This window comes from Choristoneura fumiferana, chromosome 30 (genome assembly GCF_025370935.1).
Source record: "Choristoneura fumiferana chromosome 30, NRCan_CFum_1, whole genome shotgun sequence".
In the NCBI taxonomy this organism is placed as follows: domain Eukaryota; kingdom Metazoa; phylum Arthropoda; class Insecta; order Lepidoptera; family Tortricidae; genus Choristoneura; species Choristoneura fumiferana.
Window position 1 is genome coordinate 9338650 of NC_133501.1, and position 26068 is coordinate 9364717.

The 26068-nt window shown below is 40.1% G+C and overlaps 1 protein-coding gene and 2 long non-coding RNA genes across 3 annotated transcripts in view; all 3 read right to left on the reverse strand.

Moving 5' to 3' along the window:
• Positions 1–1979: 1979 nt before the first annotated feature.
• On the reverse strand, positions 1980–8878 carry LOC141444857 (uncharacterized). Its single transcript, XR_012453225.1, has 4 exons — positions 8783–8878; positions 6233–6591; positions 5384–5542; positions 1980–3860 (listed from the first exon to the last, which is right to left on the reverse strand). It is a non-coding gene; the product is annotated as an uncharacterized lncRNA (long non-coding RNA).
• Positions 8879–9151: 273 nt separating this feature from the next.
• LOC141444841 (tubulin beta-1 chain-like) overlaps positions 9152–26068 on the reverse strand; it is a 33264-nt gene continuing 16347 nt past the window's right edge. The window contains exons 3-12 of the mRNA XM_074110556.1: positions 23566–23688; positions 22328–22429; positions 21619–21746; positions 20384–20551; positions 19648–19762; positions 19021–19091; positions 17526–17665; positions 15302–15461; positions 13807–13908; positions 9152–12641 (exon numbers count right to left, since the gene is read on the reverse strand). Of these exons, the coding sequence (XP_073966657.1) occupies positions 12546–12641; positions 13807–13908; positions 15302–15461; positions 17526–17665; positions 19021–19091; positions 19648–19762; positions 20384–20551; positions 21619–21746; positions 22328–22429; positions 23566–23688 (1205 nt within the window). The 3' untranslated portion in view covers positions 9152–12545. The remainder of the gene's footprint in view (positions 12642–13806; positions 13909–15301; positions 15462–17525; positions 17666–19020; positions 19092–19647; positions 19763–20383; positions 20552–21618; positions 21747–22327; positions 22430–23565; positions 23689–26068) is intronic.
• On the reverse strand, positions 24128–26056 carry LOC141444858 (uncharacterized). The gene is made up of 2 exons (XR_012453226.1): positions 25017–26056; positions 24128–24942 (listed from the first exon to the last, which is right to left on the reverse strand). It is a non-coding gene; the product is annotated as an uncharacterized lncRNA (long non-coding RNA).

Consider the following 26068-nt stretch of genomic DNA (forward strand, 5'->3'; position numbering starts at 1 on the left):
TCACACGGCATACCGAAGGTTAATAATCGATATAGAGTGGTTAACGCATGAGTGAAGATATATATTCGATTTTTGTTTACACTACATTCTCTTTTGATCGTGGGGCTTATAACATCTCGGTGTGATATACTTCCAACTCGTTGTTTGACTTTGGCACTAATAAATAAAGTAACCTATTTATTATAGCCGTGGTGCCCTAGTGGTTTGACCTATCGCCTCTCAAGCAGAGGGTCGTGGGTTCGAACCCCGGCTCGCACCTCTGAGTTTTTCGAAATTCATGTGCGGAATTACATTTGAAATTTACCACGAGCTTTGCGGTGAAGGAAAACATCGTGAGGAAACCTGCACAAACCTGCGACGCGATTCAATGGTGCGTGCGAAGTTTCCAATCCGCACTGGGCCCGCGTGGGAACTATGGCCCCAAGCCCTCTTGATCTGAGAGGAGGCCTGTGCCTAGCAGTGAGACGTATATAAGCTGGGATGATGAACCTATTTATTTAACACAAACACTAGCTTTTGCTTGCGGCTTCGCCCGCGTGGAATTCGGTTATCGCGCGCTGTTCCCTCGGGAACTGTGCATTTTCCGGGATAAAAATTAGCCTATGTCACTCTCTGGCCTATAAACTATGTCAAAAATCACGTCGATCCGTCACTCCGTTACAACGTGAAAGACGGACAAACATACAATTATTAGTATATAATAATTCATAGACACGTCGGCAGCATTCGGAAGTAGTCATGTGTTCCGAATTTTCACAATAGGAATGGATTATTCACTACATCTGGGGGGCTACTGCGAAAATCGAAATTCGTATCTTACCGTCCCTCTCTCTCGTTTTAAATTATATAAGCGTGAGCCACAGGCCGTATATTATAGAAGTGCAAAATTCGATCTTCATATCTTGCCGTCCCGCTGACGCTAATATCATTTAATACGAGAGTGAGAGAGACGGTTTGATACGAACTACGATTTTCGAATTTCGTAGTAGCCCCCCTGCAGTGTCATTTTACTGGAATAATATAAACAGTGTCTCAGGCGCTGTTAAACAGAGATAGATGTGCGATGATGTGTTCCGAGGAATGTTTGTCATGGACCACCTCGCTCAGCGCATCTTGTGGGAACAGCTCAGCGGAGCGGGGATAGGTCAATGAAACGTTTCTATTGTGATTGGTTTTTTGGAGTCTTTTTGACTTTTTGCATTTTTTATTTCACCTCCAAATTTGTTACTTTTACGGGTATCACGTACGGGTATCACGTACCTTATTGAAGAACTATAGACCCATCTCACTCCTGAGTCATGTATACAAGTTGTTTTCGAGGGTCATTACGAATCGTCTCGAGCGAAGATTTGATGATTTCCAGCCTCCCGAACAAGCTGGATTCCGTAAAGGCTTTAGCACCATAGACCACATTCACACGCTCCGCCAGATTATACAGAAGACCGAGGAGTATAATCGGCCACTATGTTTAGCATTTGTGGACTATGAAAAAGCCTTCGATTCAATCGAGACCTGGGCTGTACTGCAGTCCCTTCAGCGATGCCATATTGACTATAGATACATCGAGGTGTTAAAGAGTTTGTACAGCAGCGCCACTATGTCGATCCGGTTGCAGGACGAGAGTACACAACCAATCCAACTGCAGCGAGGTGTGAGACAGGGAGACGTTATTTCTCCGAAACTGTTCACAAATGCGTTGGAGGACGTTTTCAAGCTCTTGGACTGGAACAGGTTCGGCATCAATATCAACGGCGAGTACATCACCCATCTTCGTTTTGCCGATGATATAGTCATAATGGCGGAGTCGCTGGAGGGGCTCAATACTATGCTCAGTGACCTCAGTATCGTCTCCCAACAGGTGGGTCTTAAGATGAACATGGACAAGACTAAAATCATGTCAAATGTCCATGTCACACCCGTGCCGGTTATCGTTGGGAACGATGTACTCGAAGTTGTTGACCACTATGTTTACCTGGACAAGTTGTCCAGTTGGGTAGGTCCAACTTCAACAAAGAGGTCGCCCGAAGAATCCAACTCGGATGGGCAGCGTTCGGGAAACTTCGTGATGTCTTCTCGTCCAATATTCCGCAGTGCCTGAAGACTAGAGTCTTCGACCAGTGTGTGTTGCCAGTGATGACTTATGGCGCTGAGACGTGGTCCTTAACTGTTGGCCTCTTAGAGAGGCTCAAAGTCACGCAACGAGCTATGAAGAGAGCTATGCTTGGAGTTTCTTTGCGCGATAGAATCCGGAATACGGAAATTCGTCGAAGAACTAAAGTCACTGACATAGCTGGAAAAATATGCAAATTGAAGTGGCAATGGGCAGGCCACATCGCTCGAAGAACAGATAACCGTTGGGGGAGAAAAGTCCTCGAGTGGCGACCACGAACCGGAAGACGAAGCGTTGGCAGGCCTCCCACCAGGTGGACTGACGACATCGTGAGAGTAGCGGGAAACCGGTGGATGCAAGTGGCAAGTTGTCGTTCATTGTGGCGTTCTAAGGGGGAGGCCTTTGTCCAGCAGTGGACGTCTTCGGGCTGATGATGATGATGATGACGGGTATCACGTGAAACCATATCGAAAATACAAACTGACAAGGATGCACAGAAAAACCAGAAAAAGAGACCAGCACTGGGAATCGAACCCAGGTCCTCAGCAATCCGTGCTGCGTGCTACAACCCCTACACCACTGCTGGACAGGAATCTAGACACGAATTTTTCCTATGCATACATATCTCAGGTTGCTTATTTCTACTACGCTACTTAAGCAGCAGCACTAGCGACATCTATGTTTCGTCGACAGACGTCACACTCTTTCGGAACTAACCGCTCACCCAGACAAGAGATGTCGCTACTAAGCAATCAAATATATTGCTAGAAATAAGCAACCTGAGATATGTATGCATAGGAAAAATTCGTGTCTGGATTCCTGTCTAGCAGTGGTGTAGGGGTTATAGCACGCAGCACGGATTGCTTTGGACCTGTATCCTGTACCTGGACCCTTGTATTTTCGAAACGTTTCTATTGGTTCATAACCATAACAAACATTCCTCGCAACGCAGCCTTTCTAAATACTGTAATATAATACGGCCTCTATAATATTGCCATTAATTAAGTATTTATTTTTAATAAAATGTAACTAATATAATTAAATAATGATATAGCTTATTAGCTGGTATTAGGTATATTTAAAATTTAACTCTTGATTATCCCTCGAATAAATTGTTGTAAGTACAATTTTTTAATAGAATTTTAATTTCCGACTTTTTTTATTGGATTATTATTTAAATAAATAACAAATTGATTTGATAACATTTGCAAAAAATCATTTTATTGTATAAAAGCGTGATCGTGCACTGTGTTATAATATATAATAAAATATATTTAATATAAACATTGTTTTATTTTCTATATGTCAGAGGTTCCTAAAGTAGTACAGGTGGACACCCCAACTGAGGGTCCATGGGTGATCAGACGGGGTCCACGTTGTTGCGAAAAAAATGGGGTCTTTTTATTATAGTAGAAATGCAAAAAAACTGAAAACGGTCTACGCTACGAGAATAAAAGTTTGAGAACCTCTGCTATATTTTAATGTCAACAGAGTTAGGATAGGACAAAAGATCCATTCGCAAAATAAAATAAATCTCCATACAAGTTGCGTCTTGTTTTGATTTACCGTGTAGAAGACTCGCGCTTGGCCGATGTTGTCATTGTGTGTTATTATCATCGTAGTATGACCATGAAATTCCATGATTATGAGTACTTTCAGAAGAGATCGAAGCAGGCATAATGTCCATTCTTATGTTTTTTTTCTCGTGAGATATTGGTTTTCTCGGTCTTTTTTTGATTGGTCTTGGTCTCTGTAAAACAAGAGACTGGTTAAATGTGAAAGTTCGAGTGTGTAAAATAAATAATGATTTTAAATGCGTAGGAGTGAAATTTAAATCTCACACACACTAACATCACGCCTGTATTCCCAAATAGGGTAGGCAGAGCACGCGAAACGTTACCGCTTCGGAGCCACTTTTAGCAATTTTAGGTTTTAAGTTTGACAGATTGCTAGCCTGTCGCCTACGGTATACCTTAACCTATATCCTTTTTCGCCTCTTACGACACCCACGGAAGAAATGGAGAGGTGTAATTCTAATCCGACACCACACGGGAGAAATGGAGAGGTGTAGTGTGCTCTTCTGTACAAAACCTCATTATAGCTTTGATAAATCTTTTTATTATAACGTTCAACCTTGTTGACTTCCGAAGTGTATTTTGGAGATTGACTATTTGATTATCGATGCCGATAGTTGTGAAACAAAAAATTACGTGAAATAATGACGACCTCTGTCACGCAAGATTTTGTATTAAATATATTTTTTCTTATTTGATAGATCGTTTCTTTTTGTAATTCTACTATGGACTTCGATAAAATTGGTTTTGCCGCAGAAATTCACATCTCCGGACCCGTGTAACGGTGACAATGTCTTTATTATAACGTTCAGTGCTGTTAATTTCCGGAGTGTATTTTGGAATTTGTATTCCTTCTATAAGTTTGGAAGTCAAGTCTCTCTGGGGTGTAGTTAATGTACGACTTGTTAATACACGCTTGAATAATGCACGGCCTGATAATCCGTGCTTATGTGCACGAATTATCATGCCGTGCATTATCACCCCGTACCGAACTAGCAGGGAACCAATAATGTACGATGTGATAATCCGAAACATTATGTCTTCCGATTATCATGCCTTACGGTTTCCGTGATTGAAATAAAAAAAATACCTAACGAAGGCCGGGTCGGATCTGCTCTGACTATATCGATCTCGCTCCCTGCGCTCGCTCGATCCGCGGCGAAAAATGTCTATTCATTCGAATCGATTGGATTCAGATTGTCACGTCGTACATTACAGCACGCGCAATATTTTGTACGCCCCGGAAGCAATAATGCTTCGGATTATCATGTCGTACATTATTGCGCGTACCATCAGCCAAATATGTGGTCTACCACCCTAAAGTTGATAATCGTCTGCAAGTCATAAAACAATAATGCCAATAGACGTGTCATTCATTTGATAGGAACTTGTTTAAAAATTGATAGACCACTTATTTGGCTGATGGTACATTCCGAGTTGTACATTGTTGTTTCCCGTCTCTCTGCATGAATATGTTTTGGTGTATCTTTCTATTTGCATGCTACATGAGCGAGTCGTGGTATGTCCATGCCATGCGTTAGTTTGCGGCATGAGTATTGAGTTATGTGGAAGACAATGTCTTTATTGTAACGCTCAATGCTATTAACTTGCGGAGTGTATTTTGGAATTTGTATGTCTTCTATAAGTTTTATCTATATGAGTATGCTGTGTCTGTCTGTTTGGCCCGCGTCCGACTCACATGCTACATGAGCGAGTCGTCGTAGTACGACCACGCGATCGTTTGCGGAGGGGCGAACCGGTCCATGTTCGAGAGGGGCACCTCTCCTGTGATTTGGGAGGACATTATCTCAGTCAGGACTGTCAGTACGCTCGTGATAAAATTTGATGAGTATATCACCTGCAAAAACACATTTATATAAGAAAATTATCGTGCGCACATGAACTACAATCAATTACAATAATTTATTGAATCAGGCGTTACTTTGCGGAGGTCCATATCAATGAACTAAAACAATTTCCTTGCTCACCCGCGACCTTACGATAGCTAAGCTTATGCAAAATATGCGTGTTCATGCAGTTCCTCCACCTCCACACTGTAAGAACACACACAAATCACACAAACCCATCTATCACCACCACCACACTACACTGACGCGTTTCGAACTCATCTTCAGAGTGACACAACCGTACACCATGCTACCAGTTGTTAGACTAACGAACCACAACCACCGTTTTAACTTGTCACTGTAACTCCCCAAGTACCCACATACGTTTTATGAAACAAAACAAAACTACCCACAAATTATTAATAATTTTTTTTTAACCGTCCTTCAAAACTACCTTGATTTTTATTTATTTACTGTCAAGGCATGTTTTATTAACTACCATTGCTGAAATTCAATCAATCAATCAATTACTTTGCTCAAACACGACCTTATGACAGCTATGTTTATGCAAGAAATGTGTTCATGCAGTTCCTCCACCTCCACACTAAGAACACACCCAAATCACACAAACCCATCTTTCACCACCACCACCACACTACACTGATGCGTTCCGAACTCAACCAGAGATTATTTTGACTTACCTCTTCATAAACTTTTAAAAGTTGCATCGTGTCCAATTTATACTTATTTTCTTCTATAATTCTATACATGCCCGAGACTCGCATTTGCAGTTTATTAATAAAACTAATCAAATAACCGATTCTATACATATTTTTGCTCTTATTCAAGTTTTGCATAGCATCCAATCTTTTAATATCAAAGTCGATTCGTCGCTTCGATAGAAATATTGAAGACACCAGTTTGTCTATGAATTGTCTATTGGTTATGCCCGCGAATACATCACTATTTGTCGATTCAGAGATCGGTTTTTTGGTGAATGTGTTCGGCATGTTTTTGCTTTCGTTTAAATTTTCCGCTATTATTGGAGTGATGACTGAAACTAAACAAAACATTATTTAAAAAAGAAGAAGAAGAAAATTTAATATAAAATTTATATTAAATTATTGAGAAGCCGTGGTGGCCTAGTGGTTTGACCTATCGCCTCTCAAGCAGAGGGTCATGGGTTCGAACCTCGGCTCGCACCTCTGAGTTTTTCGAAATTCATGTGCGGAATTACATTTGAAATTTACCTCGAGCTTTGCGGTGAAGGAAAACATCGTGAGGAAACCTGCACAAACCTGCGAAGCGATTCAATGGTGCGTGCGAAGTTCCCAATCCGCACTGGGCCCGCGTGGGAACTATGGCCCAAGCCCTCTTGATCTGAGAGGAGGCCTGTGCCCAGCAGTGGGACGTATATAGGCTGGGATGATGATAACATTTATATTTGCCTACATCGTAATAATAAGCTAGTGTCTTAAAAAAACAGATTATTCCGTTAGTTATATACTTGGTTTGGATAGGTATTTAACTAAATGTAAACAAAGTCTCTAAACACATTTCTGTATTGTAATGCACTACTAGTGTATTACAATGATAGATAAGTAAAATGTATTCCTTTTATCCTTCATCATCCCAGCCTATATACGTCCCACTGCTGGGCACAGGCCTCCTCTCAGAATAAGAGGGCTTGGGCCATAGTTCCCACGCGGGCCCAGTGCGGATTGGGAACTTCACACACACCATTGAATTGCTTCGCAGGTTTGTGCAGGTTTCCTCACGATGTTTTCCTTCACCGCAAAGCTCGTGGTAAATTTCAAATGTAATTCCGCACATGAATTTCGTAAAACTCAGAGGTGCGAGCCGGGGTTTGAACCCACGACCCTCAGCTTGAGAGGCGATAGGTCAAACCACTATGCCACCACGGCTTTTTTTTATCCTTGGTTGTTCCAAATCTGGCAGCTGAAGCTTGTTTACATTTAGTGAAATACCTATCCAAACTAAGTATAGTATTTTTTCTTTGATCAAACAAACAAAAAAATATGAGATTTAGCCAGTTAAAGTCCACGTGACGTCACGGCTTCATCTTTGTAATGTATTGTTTGATTGCCAAAAGAAAAAATACGTAGGCAATATTTTCTGATAATGTAATTGAGGCACTAAATAGAATATTCTTGTTGCCCAGAAGACTAGCCCGGTGTGTCTAACATAGAATAAGCTATTCTTAATGGTGTGTGTGAAGTTCCCAATCCGTACTGGGCCCGCGTGGGAACTATGGCCCAAGGCCTCTTGTTCTGAGAGGAGGCCTGTGCCCAGCAGTGGGACGTATATAGGCTGGGATGATGATGATGATGATTCTTAATGCAGAGTTCAGACTTAGTTATAAGAAAAATTGTGCAAGTAGCATTACATTGCGAGGCAGTAAAGACAACGAATTTGTAGCGGTCAATCGGGCGCCGCAATGTAATGCAGCTTGCACGATTATTCTTGCAAGTAGAATAGAATAGAATAGAAGACATTTATTCACATTCACAAAGACACAAGTCTAAACTGCTTTACAGTTACGGACATTGTGTGAAATAAAAATATTTGAATTTAATATTTATTAAATTCACTTCGACCACTTCGCAAATTAAGTCGCGGGCAACATCTAGTTTCTCATATAACCCTTTCGAACCCAGCCGACACGATCGTGCGGGTTAATTACATTTGAATTTGACATGGATTGTACATAAGGTCCCCTGTCGTAACACTTACATTTGAATTTTGAACTTGACATGGATGTACATAAAGTCTACTGTCGTAACTCTTTTCATTCTCGGCTGGGTTGGAAAGGGATAATATTTAGCAGTACAGTCGGGTGCAAAATTATGGACTTATCTAACCCTTCAAATATACAAGGCCGTGGTAACATATTTTTGAGTGGTTCGAATAGATACATATCTTTGCACTTTACTGTACTAGATTTATCGATAACCGTACTCTCTGACTGGTTTGATCCTTAGGCTCTCCGAAGGGATGTAGGTTCATTCTGCATTCTGTACCGCATCGCTGGGTCATTACATAATTACTTACTTATAGCGTCTCATTTTTGTGGACACTTTTCTGTAAAAACGGCCGAACTTTTTGACATATATGCTACAACGGTAGCGCTATTGTTGCGGGTGTCTATGGGCGGCGGTGATTGCTTCCCATTGGGTGACCCCTATGCTCGTTTTCCACCTTTTTAATAAAAAATGGTCAAAATAACTTACCTAAAACCATAATACGCAACATCATAAAGCTTCTACATATCTCGACTGATTGCAAAATTGAAAAATAAAAATGGCCGCTAATAACAAACATGTAATTCTAAATGGCTACAATGTTAAATTTAATTAGTTTTTTTTCTGACATAGTGATTGAGTCACAGAGGAATAAAGTATCTAACAACTCAAGAATTTGCCATATGCTATTTACAAACTATATTTTTTAGTAATATTTACCCGCGGCTTTACACGTGTAAAGAATTAGAAAATAGTTATTGCACATATTTTTCTCAGAATACCGCAGAAAAACTGGCAGTTGTCAATATTTTTTGTGGCAACACGAAAATTAGTTCGATAAATAATACGCAAGTAATATAAAATTAAACATTTTATTATGAAAAATACAACAAAATACTGAACTACGAGCTGTCTAGCAGCTAAAAGATATGTTACAATTCTTGTCAAAGAACTGAACAAAAAATCAACATTATTTAATGAAACATACATAAAGTGGGAAAAAATCCCACTCGTTTCCTAAGGGCCCAAGTAGAAATTAAATAGAAGTTCCCAATTGTACCCCTGGGGAAGTGGGAATGGGAAGTGGGAAATATCCTTAGGAACTGGGAATCGACTTATATTCCCACTTCTACCCTAGAGCAAAAGTGAAAGTTAACATTATATTCCCATTTATACCCCTGGGAAAAAGTGGGAATCAACTATGTTGCCACTAGTGTTTCAGGACAAAAGTGGAAATTAACTTATATTCCCACTTTTACCAATGGCGAAAAGTGGGAATTAACTTGTTCAAGTAGTCCCTAGTTACACAGCTAATATAAATGCGCGATCAATCATTCTACCATTTTGAAAATGGCTCTTTACTTTAGTTAATATGAATTCGGGTGCAAAGTTACCTGAACAATTCTGACAGGTAAAAATGTTGCCAGAGATGTGAAAAAAATAGTCGTAAGTAAATAACATAACAAAATTGTACAACATAAAACAGTACAAAACGAATGAAAAAAAAGGAACTATAATTTTTCATATGAAATTGTAGCCATATTCAAACATTTAAAGACAAAAATGTGACAGGTACAAAAGTGGCGCTCTCTTTCATTTTCTACTACTTTATGCCCTACTTTATGGCAACATTTTGTTAGTTTACTTCTTAATATGTACCGTAAAAATATGTATAGCTTAAAATGAGTGTATTTATTTCATGATTCGTGATTGGGTTTTAAAGTGATATCAACAGTAATCTTTAACAGATTTATTAAATTTAAAAAGCAGAACAAATGAGTCCGATTTGAATTAAAAAAAATATTTTATACATTTACTTAATAAACCATTCTGCCTTTGGCGTCATTAGAAAACAAGCTAATAGCAAAAACATGCCTATGGCTATAACTAACAAAAAACGTCGGCATTTTTAACTATTCTGAACTCAAACTTGCTCTTTGGCATTTAAAAAAAGTTTCTCTGAAGTCAACAACTTACACATACTCGAATGATCAGCACTTAGACTTACAATTATAATAAACAATATAATTATATAAAAATATATACCGACGCGCTTTCTACGCTGTTCCCAGGGCAGGCTGAAAAACGGACAGCGACTCCCAAATAGATCTAGTGAATAAAGCTTTTCCATCGTGTTTTGTCGTTATTTATCTTGCTGTCTCAACTAGCTTACTGCAGTTTACTGAAGCTGAATGAGAGACACACACGAACTAATCCGACAAAAAACGATGACAAAACATTATTCAATAGATATGTACTTCAGGATTGTTATAAAACTAACCTAACCCATAGGGTTCTACGGATAGTCCGGAAATATAACCTAGTTTACAGTAAAAAAAAAGCGTTCGTCCATATGACAGTTGGGAAATTAATAATTTGGGATAAATATTCTCGGCGGATAACCAGGATCCCTTAGCTGTTTTAAGAGCGTTTATACCTGCTGAGCTGGCAACGTTGCATTTTTGTTAGTTTCTCTCGATATATTGTTAATTTCATGTTTCCTTTTAGCTCGCGTACCTGACGGTGTTGTATATTTGGCAAGTGAGTGTATAATAGTTATAATAATTATGTTTATGTACTAATGTTCTTTCAAAGCCATAAAATAAATAATATGTTTCATAGTTTACAAATTATCTATTTATGTAGTCTTATGTATAGTAATAAAACTGTGTAGTATATCTTTGTAGCGGTCCGAGGGTCACCAACGGTGCTGGCTGAAAATCAGCGCTGGGGTGTTTATTATTAACGCTTCAGCATTATGCTGAGCCAGTGTCCGATTCACAACCGCAATGACGCATACTTCTTTCTACATGTTGTCTATTTGTACTTAATACTATTGTTGTGTCTTGCTTGTGTTGTGAATAAATGTATTTTCTTTCTTTCTTTCTTTCTTTATTATTCCATAAAAATTAAATGAAAATAAAAAAAAATCTGATAGAACACTTCTTAATATATAAGTTAATGTGTCTACTCAAATAATTATTCGAAATAAACTTTTATATTCCTTAAAAACGAATTAAGGTTTATGACCAGTTTTTAAAGAAAATAAAAGTCTATAACGAATATTTATTGGAGTAGACACATTAACTTATATATTATTTTTTTTATTTTTTATTAAAAAGTGTTCTATCAGACAACATTATTAATTTTTATTAAATTTTTATGGAATATTCGAGAAAAAGTTGCCAGCTCAGCAGGTATAAACGCTCTGAAATGCCTGCCCTAGAAACAATCTCTAACTAAGCAATAACTCCGTACGACGAATGTCATGTCATATTATAACGTGGGTTAACGCACTTCAGCATTTTTGATATGAATCAACGTGCGAATGATACAGGGGGGGGGGGGGGATAAAACCTCAGGTGGTGCGCTTTCGAACCCGGTCCGGCGATGTTTCGTAATTTGCTTTGATCAAGCGTAGTTAGCCCTTTTCTTGGTATTGTACCATACTCGTGTCAGATTTTCTATTAGCGCTACAAGCATCCAACGAGGCTTGAATTCAGTACACGTTTGTTCTTAACAACGAATATTCATGATAAGGGAATCCACTGGCGACTGTAACACAGTGAAAACTAACAGTCTCTAGGGTTCATATTGAAATACATGTTTGAATAATAAAGTTTGACCAAAAAAACTAGAAACACAAATGAAAAATAACATTACCCTGTCCGTTGCCGCTGACGCCGAATGGCCACGGCAATTATTCCTTTACTTCTGAATCTTAAATCCCATAACTATCTTTAGTTTTAGTTAAAGCTTAGAATGGCCTCTGTCTTATCACACTGATGTGCTATGTGCGCCAATCAACTATTTTACCGACACTTTGGGCGTCTCCTGCGTTACCAAAAAATCGTACTTCCAACAAGATATTTCACGGTTTAATAGGTTGAACTTACGTAGGATGGCTTGTATTCATGTACATCATCTATTAAATTACAGAAAAAACATGTTTACTTGCAAAAATCTGCAATTGTTTGAAAAATGTCGCGGACAGATTAGTGTCGGTAAAAAAGTTGATTGGCCCATTTATATATAAATTCGAAGTTTGTATCGTACCGTTCCTCTCACTCTCGTATTAAATTATATACTCGTCAGCGGGACGGCAAGATAAAAGGTTCGAATTTTGCACTTCGTAAGGACCTGATAAAGTATATTGTTGGGAGATGACGGGTTAATTTGTGAAGCCAAAAAATTGGTTAACCCACGTTTTTGGTATGTTTAAAAATACTCAGGATTTGACCTTATGTTAAGTTTAAAGAGCAACGTGAACCGGTTCTTGAGGGTACTGCTCCTGTTCCACTTCCTCTTCCTCATCGAATTCCACGTCATCGTCGTCAACATTCGCCTCCTAAAAAAACAATACATCGTCATCAGGTGGAAGAAGTCCACTGCTGAACAAAGACCTCCCCCTTAGGACGCCACTATGAAATTTAGATAAATTAAATTATAATGAAATTTAGATAAATTAAGTTGCATTCTTGGCCGAATGATTAAGAGGGCAGTGAATATTTTTATTATGATCGCTGCTTTTTTCTTTATTTAATTTTTTTTTTTAAATATCACAGGACAATTCACACCAATTGACCTAGTCCCAAAGTAAGCTTAGCAAAGCTTGTGTTATGGGTACTAAGCAACGGATAAATGTAAATATATAGATCGATACATACTTAAATACATAGTAAACACCCAAGACCCGAGAACAAACATTCGTATTTTTCATACAAATATCTGCCCCGACACGGGAATCGAACCCGGGACCTCAAGCTTCGTAGTCAGGTTCTCTAACCACTAGGCCATCTGGTCGTCAAATGAACGACAACTCGCCACTTGAAACAGTTGCAACCACCGGTTTCCCGCAACTCTCACGTTGTCGTCATACCTAGTGGGAGGCCTTCCAACGCTTCGTCTTCCGGTTCGCGGCCGCCTCTCCAGAACTTTTCTCCCCCAACGATTATCTGTTCTTCGAGCGATTGGCCCGCCCACTGCCACTACAACTTGCATATTTTCCAGCTACGTCGGTAACTTTGGTTCTTCGACGAATTTCCGTATTCCGGATTCTATCACGCGAAGAAACTCCAACGGTGAAGAGTTAAGGACCACGTCTCAGAGCATAACAGTCAATCATAGTTTGGTAGGTGCTATAATATAAATCTTTAATAAAGAGGGAATTACTGAAATTTTCTCCCGTCAGAGTGCAGCTCTAGCACAAAACCGTACACAGTTTTTTGCCGTAATATCGTATTATTTCAATTATTTTTTTGGAAATATAGCTCCATCGTTACTATCGATTTAAATATAATGTTGTTTTGATACTAATAAATATATTATGATTTCTATAGGTAGGTCTATAAAATATAAAGAACAGAGAACTGACGTTGTCATGGGTTTTCGCTAGTGTCGCCCCCTGCGCAGAGCTTTGCCTAATATGCCCTACTTTGCAGGTCAATGACCAATATTAGTAATTCTACATACATAAAAAAACACAAACTTTCAATGTGTCAACTTCATCTCACCTGGTACTGCTGGTATTCGGAGATCAGATCGTTCATGTTGCTTTCAGCCTCAGTAAACTCCATCTCATCCATGCCCTCGCCCGTGTACCAGTGGAGGAAAGCCTGCACAACACATCATTTATGTTTCAAGGTCAATCAACTTTTTATCGAAAAAATAAACTGAGACATGGATGCACAGAAAAACCAGAAAAAGAGACCAGCACTGGGAACCTAACCCAGGTCCTCAGCAATCCGTGCTACGTGCTATAACCCCTACACCACTGCCACTGCCGTAAAAGTAACAAATTTGGAGTTGAAATAAAAAATACAAAAAGACTCCAAAAAACCAATCATAATAAACTTTTTAGTGTAGCTTGTGCCGTGGTAACGTCTCGTACATGAAGGGTTCCGCACCTTGTACAGTCAAGGGCAAAGATATCGACACGGCCAAAGTTACAAAAATATGTATACACGACTTTATGCACTTAACATTAAGGCCGTGTATACACATTTTTGCAACTTTAGCCGTGTCGATATCTTTGCCCTTGACTGTACAATGTTTTAAAAGCAGTTCAGTAATAAGTTTTTTAAGTTAATTGTACCGGAATTTAAAAAGGCTTTAGGTTTTTTTTTTGTCAAATAGTTGACAAACGAAATGCGGGTCACCTGATGGTAAGCGATCACCGCCGCCCATGGACACCTACAGCATTATTAGGACTGCAGATTTGGATTTTTAGTTAAAAAAGCTTATTATTCAGTTAGCCAATACCTAAATGACATGTTAGTTGTAAGACATATTTGTACGCCCTGAGGCAGAGCTAATTCAGCATAATTATGTTATGTGTATACCTATTGTTCACAAATAAATTATATAAGATTGGTTTTTTGGAATCTTTTTGTATTTTTTATTTCAATTCAAAATTTTTACTTTTACGGTCATCCCGTAAAACCTAAATTGAAAATACCAACTGAAATAAAGATGCACAGAAAAACCAGAAAAGTGAGACCAGCACTGGGAATCGAACCCAGGTCCTCGGTATTCCGTACCGCGTGCTATACCGCTACACCACTGCTGGTCAACGGTACACACACGAATTTCCCCTATGCACCTCATATTTCAGCTTGTTTGTTTGGAATTGAAATAAAAAATACAAAAAGATTCCAAAAAAACAATCTTAATTTGATTGCTTAGTAACGACATCTCTTGTCCGGGTGAGCGGTTGGTTCCAATGGAGTGCCGAAAGTTTCTCGATGAGGGCTAAGTATAGATGTCGCTAGCGTCACTGCTTAAGTGGCTAAATAAGAAACAAACAAGCTGAAATATGAGGTGCATAGGGGAAATTCGTGTCTGTACCGTTGACCAGCAGTGGTGTAGCGGTATAGCACGCGGTACGGAATACCGAGGACCTGGGTTCGATTCCCAGTGCTGGTCTTATTTTTCTGGTTTTTCTGTGCATCTTTATTTCTATTTGTATTTTCAATAAATTATTTGATTGATTGAGTGTTAGTGCCTCACCTTGCGTCTAAACATGGCGGTGAACTGTTCCGAGATGCGCTTGAATATCTCCTGTATGGCGGTTGAGTTGCCGACGAAGGTTGCCGACATCTTGAGCCCGCGGGGGGGCACGTCACACACCGACACTTTCAGGTTGTTGGGGATCCATTCGACGAAATAGCTGAAACACAAAAATGAATATTTATTTTTCATTTAACAGATGCTTGTTTTTTAACCGACTTAAAAAAAGGAGGTTATCAATTCGGTTGTATTTTTTTTCTTTTTTAGGGTTCCGGAGCCACAATGGCAAAAATGGAACCGTTATAGTTTCGCCATGTTTGTCTGTCCGTCCGCGGCTTGGCTCAGGGACTATCAATGGAAAGCTGTAATTTTTCACGGATATATATGTAAAATATTCCGACAAAATGGTATAATAAAAAATTTTAAAAAAAAATTTAGGGTACTTCCCATAGACGTAAAGTGGGGGTAATTTGTTTTTTCTCATCCAACCCTGTAGTGTGGGGTATTGTTGGATAGGTCTTTTAAAACCATTAGGGGTTTGCTAAGACGATTTATCGAAATATTCAAATTTAAAGTGCAAATTTTCATTAAAATCGAGCGTCCCCCCCTCCCTCTAAAATGTAAACCGGTGGGTGGAAAAATTAGAAGAAAATCAGGATGGTAGTAAGTATATCAAACTTTCAAGGAAAACTATAACGGCTAAGTTTGCTTGAGAATTATTAGTTTAAGAGTAAATAGCAGCCTAAGGTATAAAATATACCTAAACTTGGAATATTCCGTACAAAATACGAAATCCTTAGAAAACTATTACTTAATTATTTCGTAATGGCTACGGAACCCCATTTCGGGCGCATCCGCTAAGCTCTTGACCGGTTTTTTTTGTTCGTATAGGAATGCCTTCAATTAGGCCCTATAAAATCAGGATCTGATGATTGGATCCTAAGGAAATCGAGGGAACTCTTCAAATATTGTAGGAGCACCTATGGTAATTTGGATATATTTAGTAGTAACTCGTGCATTTGCTCTTGAAAATCATCATTTGGTGAAGTGGAACTGATGATGACCACAGTTGACCATCGGAGTTACTACTCAATAACAACTTCATGGGTTGTATTCCAATGAGGGCTATCGCGTATGAATTCGCCGCTAGAGGCGCTAGTGTAGCGTGAGGTCTCCGAAATGTCAAATCTCATAGTTTTTGGGTGAGCTATGCGGGTTTATTTAAAATTAGAATAATTTTGTGAATATATTGCAACATCTGAAATTAATTATGGCAAATATGCGTTCCGGGACAATGAATGTCTGTGTTTTGAGACAGTTTTGTCTTTCGGAAACCTTTGTCCTCCCTTTTTTCCGAACAAAACGGGGACTATGCAACACTGTGGCATGCTCGATATTTTTATGGTACGGTTTTAAGGTGTATTAAATATGATTTTAATCTAAACTTTGTTTTCACGCCCGTAATAACAGACTTTGAAAGCCATACTCAAAAACCTCACGCAACAGTGCGCCATCTAGGGAGACAAAAAACGATAGCCCTCATTGCTTTAACACAGTTGCTAAGCAATTTATGCTCATCGTAATGCATATGGTGAAATGAAAGGGTGGTGAAGCACCAGGACTCCTCAATAATGAACGTCTCTGCATCAGAAAAAGCAATCTTTCGTAAAAAGTGACGAGCAGTTGACATTAAACTATTGTATCTTAGATCGTTTACACTAAAAAGCGTGTTTTTTTTTAATAACAATAGTACATTACTGTAGAGGCCGGGAAGTAGGGGTTGCCGGCCAAGTAGATATAGACCAAGTAGGATAGGGATGCGAGGCCGGCAACCCCACGTTCCGGTCGAGGCTTGTATAGTGCTTTTCTCAAACATGACATAAAATAAAATAAAAAAACAAGAAATCTAGTGGACGCTAGTCTGGTCGCCCTGTTGTGTGCGCGCGTGTCGAGCTGCTGGCGGGCGGCGGGCGGCTGCGCGCGGCGGTGCGGGGTGTGGGCGTGCGCCGTGTCACAGAGCGCGCGTTGAAACAAAAGACGGTCTCATTGCCGGCCAGCGGCCTGCAAAGTTGTATGAAATCTCTTTGCAGGCCGCTAGAGTGACCGCGCGCACGCAGCCGAGCCGCAGCGCCTGCAGCGCGATACTTCTCGGCCTATTATTTGTAACAACGTCAATATTTCATGTCATGTTTGAGAAAAAAAAAGTTTGTAAAAACCAACTAACCTTGAGTTCTTATTCTGTATGGCCAATATCTGATTATCCACTTCCCTCATGGACATGATGCCTCGGAACATGGTGGCTACCGTCAGATACCGTCCGTGGCGAGGGTCGGCTGCCGTCATCATGTTGCCAGGGTTGAACATCTGTGGAAGTTAATTGAATACAGCGCCATCTAGCGGCGAGTGGCGGAACTGATAGGGCCTACGCTCTACGCCAATAAGTCGAATTCAGATAATTTATTGATATTCAAAGTTTAACCGTTATATCAGTGTATCGGACATGGCCGTCATCGCTGTTTCGTGGTATAAGCTTTTTCTTGTTACGGGGGCCTTTAAATAATTTGACATTTGAAGTCTCTTCTATTCTCCATTTATTTAACATTTGAAACTTAACGGTAATATTTGCATACGTTTTTAAATGAAACAACGAAACTAATTAAAATGGTGTTAACTTCTATATTAAAAACATAATAAATACCGCCAATAAACGTGAATGTAGGTATTTTTAGTCCATTTGTGTTCGAAATACCGAGAAACATGTTACAATTTGACCGTTAATTCAAACCTTAAATAAAACGGAGTATATGAAAAACATTTATCAATATGCTGTCAATTTATTATTGTATTGCAAACATTCATCATCCCAGCCTATATACGTCCCACTGCTGGGCACAGGCCTCCTCTCAGAACAAGAGGTCTTGGGCTATAGTTCCCACGCGGGCCCAGTGCGGATTGGGAACTTCACACGCACCATTGAATTGCTTCGCAGGGTTGTGCAGGTTTCCTCACGATGTTTTCCTTCACCGCAAAGCTCGTGGTAAATTTCAAATGTAATTCCGCACATGAATTTGGAAAAACTCAGAGGTGCGAGCCGGGGTTTGAACCCACGACCCTCTGTTTGAGAGGCGATAGGTCAAACCACTAGGCCACCACGGCTTTTTGCAAACATTGAAAGTACATTTGTATGAAAATAATAAAACGAGCAATAGACATGTTTATAAAAAGTTGCAGAACAAAAGTAGCCCAGTAAGTCCCAGACATCCTGTATACTCAGCAAGTCTACTTCGTATAGGTAGAGTCATTCACGATGACGCGTGCCGTGGTTCTTATTACAATGTCATTAATGGCTAATTTTGACAAAATCAACCATCCACCATCCATCCACCACCATCTTGCTCGCTAATCCTGCCGTGAAGTAGCAGTGCTTGCACTGTTGTGTTTCGGCGTGGAGAGTAAGACAGCCGGTGAAATTACTGGCACTTGGGTATCCCATCTTAGGCCTCTAGGTTGGCAACGCATCTGCAATACCCCTGGTGTTGCAGATGTTTATGGGCGGTGGTGATCTCTTACCATCAGGAGACCCACTTGCTCGTTTGCCATCCAGTCAAATAAAAAAAAAAAAACACGTCTTCGTGGATGGCACTAGGTATAATGCTTCTTGGGAGCAAGAAGTAAATCAACTAGGTATATTTCAGGAGAAACGAATTTTTAAATCTCACCTGAACCATTAACTCTGCTACATTCTGCGCGCGGTAATTAAATGAATTCTTAGCTGTAAGAGGAGCGAAACCTGAAACAAAAAATATCGAGTTTTAGCATTAATTAATACAGGAAAGCCACACAAAAAAAAAAAGATTTTGTAAAAAAAAAAATTGGTGGTTGTATTATTTTTTAAACAGTATAAGTTAGGCCAGCTGGTTTGCAAGCGTTCAAGTACTACTAAACGCAATTTGGGGGGGAGAGGGAGAGGGGAGGGGTGCTCTTGTAAAACAAGCAATTCGTTACAGCGGCGAGAGGGGGTTCGAACAACGCGTTACGTCACAGTTTGACATATCCCTCCCCCATAGACCTCCAGTTGCCTCGGTTGGAAGCGGCTTCCCACCGTGAACCCGCGACTTTAACCGCGTCATCCGTCCATCTCGTTGGTGGACGTCCTACGCTGCGCTTGCCGACCAGGATGATCTGGACGCCTTTCTTCGCAGCTGGTCAGAGATCGCCCAAGACCGGGTAGAGTGGAGGACATGGGGGGAGGCCTTTGCCCAGCAGTGGGACACCCCTACAGACTTCTAAATAATAAAAATAATTGTGATTATCGTTATTTGGCGTATAACACACTCTTGTAATACCTGGCATGAAGAAATGCAGACGGGGGAAAGGTACCATGTTGACAGCCAGCTTCCTGAGGTCAGCGTTCAGTTGTCCCGGGAAACGGAGGCAGGTCGTCACTCCCGACATCGTCAACTGGAACAGGACAGACAGAATATAATGTCATTGCTGTGCCAACTGGTGCACCGATAGTTATCTAGCGACCAATAGATGGCGTCCTTCGATTGAGAGTTGCATAAAGTATCCGACCGATATGACATGGTTCAAGTCACCTTTGAGCTTCTGCTGTCGATAAAGTATGTCGTTGCTGTACTCGCTACCATTTAGGGCACCAATAGTTACATCTAGCGACCAATAGATGGCCTCCTTCGATTGAGAGTTACCTAAAGTATTCGATAGATGACACTTAATGATATGAGACTGTTCAAGTCCCCATAGCTCGGACTAACGAGCCCGCAGAGTCCGGAAACAGATGTTGTAGTTACAGCGCTTCGGTGTCTTCTGTTAACCAGTTGATGAACCAATAGTTACATCTACTCACCATTAGATGGCGTCTTTCGACTAAGAGTTATGTAAAATCATCATTCAAGTCGCCGTAGCTCGGGCCAGCGAGTCGCAACGTCCAGGAGCAGATGTTATACAGTGCTTCGTTATAGATACTTCAACCAGCTGATGCAAAAATGGTTACATCTACTCACCAACAGATGGCGATTTCCAACTAAGAGTTAAGTTAAGTATCCGATAGATGGCACTCACCGATATGAGATGATTCAAGTCGCCGTAGCTCGGGCTAGCGAGTCGCAACGTCCGGAAGCAGATATTGTACAGAGCCTCATTGTCGATACAGAATGTCATGTCTGTATTTTCGACCAGTTGGTGCACTGACAGTGTCGCGTTATATGGCTCTAGGACTACTTCGCTAACCTAGAAGGAAAATGCCGATTTTAATACACTTAGCATTGTATTTTTCATCACACTTGCTCGTAAACAGTGTCGTAACATGCAGGCTACCTTGGTTGCAACCCCCCAAATAAAACCCTCGATCTTAATGTGCTTGTCATGAAACCCGTGGTCGGTCGCATGAGTCATTGCGCGTACACATTGTCTTGTCATGAAGCTCAAGGACGGTCAATGAGTCAGTGCCCGTACTGATGGTGCTGCGCGCGCTGCTGCAGGACCACATGGACCACATGCACACGCACGTTGCGGCGCATGCCGAGTGCCGAGGGAGGGGGAGGTAGAGGGCGACGCTGCCAAGAGCACAGCCTAAGGTATCGCCAATATTTGGAACAATTATATTTTTTCTTTTACAAATATTAAATTTTACTTGCAAATGTGATGAAAAACATTGTATGTCGCACGGGCGGTACTAGAATTAAGAACATCGACTCATTAAAGCCCTCAGTCTTCGACTTCGGGCTTCTAATAGACTCTCGTTCGTAATTCCTTATTTACCGCCCTTAAGACACAATGTACTAAAACAGACGATCTGTTAAACTCATGTGGCAAATGACATTACTTCGTTCGTCAAACTCGTTTCATACTACATACTTCGGCCGACAAGCGTCCTCATCAGCTCATCACATATAAAGAAATACAAATTTAGTCTAGTACTGCGGCGGCCATATTGGCTCAGCCAAGTGCAGGGGTTGCACAATTTAGATTTAAGTAGGTACATAATTGTTGTACTTACTTACTTAAATTGACGCCCGTACCGAGTATATCCGAGTAGTTGGGAATAAATAATTCTTATTCTATTCTTATTCTATATGAAAAAAAAAGTCACAAAACTAAAATTTTTGTTTGGGTTATATTTTTAAACTATCGGAATCGATTGTGATTGTGCTCTTGATTCTGAGTAGGAAAAAATCATATTTTTTTCTAAAATTTAAAAAAATTGTACAATTTTTGAGTATGTTACACAGCCATATCATGTTTTGCCTATTTCTGTGTGTTACACTTGTATTTGCTGTATGGGTGGGGATGCTTACTTTAGGGGAAGGCACGACGCTGAAGGTACTCATGATTCTGTCAGGGAACTCCTCGCGGATCTTGCTGAGGAGCAGGGTCCCCATGCCGGAGCCCGTGCCTCCGCCCAGCGAGTGTGTCAGCTGGAACCCTGCCAAGACATGGATGGTGAATAAATAAAGATGAAGTTTGTTATGAACTACAATCATCAACCATCTAATCGATCATCTTTCTCGTGTAGCTGGTTTCCACGTCTCCTGGGTCACTTATTAAAAGTATAATTTTATGGGGTCCACTAAAACTGTGACAGTTTTAAGGCAATTCCTTCATGGCTCATCTCCTAAGAATGCTAATAGTATAAATTGCAAACATTTTTCTAACAAAGTGTATCACTGGTGTCGCCTGGGTTACGGAACAGAATGACAACACTAAAAGTTGATTGACCCGTAAACAACTACTTTGCATAATTTATTGAATCAGGCGTTACTTTGCGGAGGTCCTTTGCTCACCCGCGACCTTGTGATAGTTACGTTTATGCAACAAAGTGTTCTTGCAGCTCCTTGCCTCCAGACCGTAAGAACACACACAAACCCAACTATTACCACCACCACACTAGGCAGACGCGTTTCGAACTCAACCAGAGTTCATCATTAGAGAAACACAACCGTTTACCATGCTACAATATGTTAGACAAGAACACATCTAAAAAGCTAGTAATATAAAAAAACTAACCTTGCAGGCAGTCGCAATTTTCGGATTCCTTCCTTATGACGTCCATAACCGAGTCCACGAGCTCAGCGCCCTCTGTGTAGTGTCCCTTGGCCCAGTTGTTGCCTGACCACAGATAGCATAAAAAATATTTCACTAAAATATATCAACTAGAACACATTTAAAAAAAGTAGGTTCAAAAATATGTCAAAATTTATGATGGTAATCATAATGAATTAAAATATTACAGCCTAGTAGGTTTTACAAGTGACCGAGTAAGTAGTAGTCCATTAAAAATTTAATATCAATGTTCAGCATTGCCGCATGTTGGGAGTCTCGATCTTTTAATATTTTTTTTTGCGGTGGTCACACTGCTTTTTTCAAAACTACCGACATCTGCATAATCTTTCCCCTCTACTATTTGCGGCAGTAAAACCACCTGATTCGTCATTTGGAGCGTCTTTATTTTTTCGTATTCACCAAATTTTTTTCTAGTTTACTCTCCTTTCTCGCAAAATTAAATATTAGCCGTATATTACTACGGAACCCTAAACTGCGTGTGGTCCGACACCTGGTCGGTTTTTCCATCAGCCATCTAACAATAACTAATTGAGCCAATGAGGGCTATCGTTTTTTGTCTCACTAGATGGCGCACTGTTGCGTGAGGTTTTTAAGTATGGCTTTCAAAGTCTGTTATTACGGGCGTGAAAACGAAGTTTAGATTAAAATCATATTTAAAACACCTTAAAACCGTAGCATAAAAATATCGAGCATGCCATAGTGTTGCATAGTCCCCGTTTTGTTCGGAAAAAAGGGAGGACAAAGGTTTCCGAAAGACAAAACTGTCTCAAAACACAGACATTCATTGCCCCGGAACGCATATTTGCCATAATTAATTTCAGATATTGCAAAATATTCACAAAATAATTCTAATTATAAATAAACCCGCGTAGCTCACCCAAAAACTATGAGATTTGACATTTCGGAGACCTCACGCTACACTAGCGCCTCTAGCGGCGAATTCATACGCGATAGCCCTCATTGCAAGCAAGACCGTAACGTCAAACGGACCACGGACCTCATGTTACTAACGCCATCTAGCAATATTTCGTCTGTCAAGTGGCCCCATTACCCTACCCCTGTCTAACACTAAAGAAAACTGTTAGTTGTTAGTATACTATAATAGATGGCACTTATCATAACCACTTATTTTTCATCTAAACCCGTTTTAGTTCTGCTACTCGCCGCTAGGTGGCACTTACCGGCGCCGCTCTGTCCAAACACGAAGTTGTCTGGTCTGAACAGCTGCCCGTAGGGTCCAGACCTCACGGAGTCCATGGTCCCCGGCTCCAGATCCACCAGAACAGCTCGGGGGACATATTTACCTGGATAATTTTAATCAGTTAGCAAAGTTTATCAATTAAAAAAACTAAATGCAGTTTTGTTCCTTTTTAATTTTAACCCCCGACGCAAAAAGAGGGGTGTTATAAGTTTTACCGCTTTATGTGTTTGTCTGTCTGTGGCACCGTAGCTCTTAAACGGGTGAACCGATTTGATTGCGGTTTTTTTATTTGAAAGCTAGAAAACCTGCCTTCAAATAAAAAAACCAAACCATTTCCTACCATGTTTTATCAAAATCGGTTCAGCCGAACTTGAAATTTAAAGTGACTATATCAGGGGTTTCCCAACTTTGTTGGTTAGGTTATACAATAGAACGGACCCACCTCTTCCCGTGGGTGTCGTAACCATAGTAAAAGAGGACAAGTAAGTCCACTCCATTGAAAGCTGGCTCAACTGGCATGGAAAAATAAAATAAAAATACTCTTCTGCAGTGAAAGTCTTTAATCAGCGAAGGTGGAATTTTAACACTGGTTCTTACATATGGTGTTTGGATAAATGTAAGGTCAGACTCCCAAGACAGAAGAGAAACAGGGTCGCGTTAACGGTTCGCGTTGTTTGGACAATTTGTTGCTTCTTACTTATTATGAAAACTACAGTGTTTATGGTTGCTGAGAGATCGAAATGACTTACAGGAGGGCTCTTCTCAAACCTGACAGGTCACACTCACTCCGTGCTTCTACCGTCCAGCTGTCCTGTGCTTTGTCTCCTATCTCTCGGCTTCCACTAGATATTGATGAGCTGTCCCCAAGTACTAGTTAAAACATGCTATGTGACATCAACCATCCATGGTGACGAGGACTGGAGTAAAAGCTTCAGTATAGCGACATAGCATGAAGAAGACAGCGATAGAGATGAAAATCATTTCAGTACAGTACTTTCAGTACATACAGTTCAATAAAACGAAAACTGAATATGAAACTGAACATGAATATGAAAAAATATTTTCCCTGAAACAAAACATTATTTGTTACAGCCATCATTGACACTACTGGTTTAAGAGGATGTAGAAAGGCATCATCAATATTTACCTCGAAGGATTGATCTCTTTTCCTTCTCCCACCCCTAGATCCAGTACTGTATTATTTCAAAATCTCTGTAACAAAATGTCAGCATTAAATATCTAACTTTACAGCACTGTTGACTGAAATTGCCAGTCTTTATGATACTCACCAGTGCAGTGTTGACGGCTGAAGGAAATTACAGTTCCAGGCGACATAAAATTTTAAGGTTCCATAAACCTGAAAGAGTTCTATTGTTACTATCAGAAATCCAGAAAAAAACACTGAACTAACTTCAGGAATGACAAACTTACTACATTTGAAGTTGTTCTATTGCAAACTTTCAGCCATTTGGCCTTATAATTATGGGATGCCTCGGGATTCCAAGGCGGAGGCCTATTTGCCACGCAGCTCCTCTACGCAAACGCACATCCGCCGACATCATCGATGACGATGAAGGATCAAGCTGTCAAACTCAAATCCGAAACAAATGTCACTGTCAATGTCACTCGCTGTTTAAGCTACAGTAAAAAATACACGACATTGATGCTTTCAACGAAGAGACTTTTAATTCCGACAGATGCCGCAAACGTTCCGTTACAATACTCCCCCCCTTACGGAAAGTTTCGAAAGAAATGAGAAACTGCGCTGTCCCCAGCGTCTGTAAAAGAAATGATGATAGAGCCTCAATCTAAGACTCTGAAATTGAAAAACAACAGCCTAACTAAAGGAAAGTCAAAGCTATGCTTTACTAAAGTTAGCCTAGTGTAGAAACCTAAACTGGAACGGAACTTCCTGAAAGTAAAAGAAATTAAGAGCAATAACAATTAGAAAAGCTCCTAACCTATCTAACTAAAATGTCATCCGACCATAAGTTAACCGTACTAATCTGAGATAACTTGCAACTCAGGACATGTCTTCTTCTTTCCTTGATGAATTTCCTGCAGTCCGGAGAACCTATGCACAAAATCCCCACAATTTCATACATCCTCTTTCATTCATAAACTTCCAGTGTAAGACATCAGCTTTAGTTCTACTGAATGCCGCCTATTGTCATACTATCCCTGAGTCACTCCTGTAATCCCAGTGCGACTCGATATTTCCCCAAGATACCTTGAGTAACAATTTTAACATGAAATGCTACTCTATAGTTATGGTCTTACACTATTTGTGTAAGTACCCTTTGCGTGCAAAAGACCTAAAAACATCTTAGAACCTACTAAGAAACTTATAATAATCTAACCTATTCTACTGTATAACCTTGGCATCGTTGGTGAAACACAAGTGGTACCACCAACACGTGAAACACGTCCTACGGCTGACAAAAGAGAACAACAAAAAACTAAGCGTTCCTCGACTATGACTC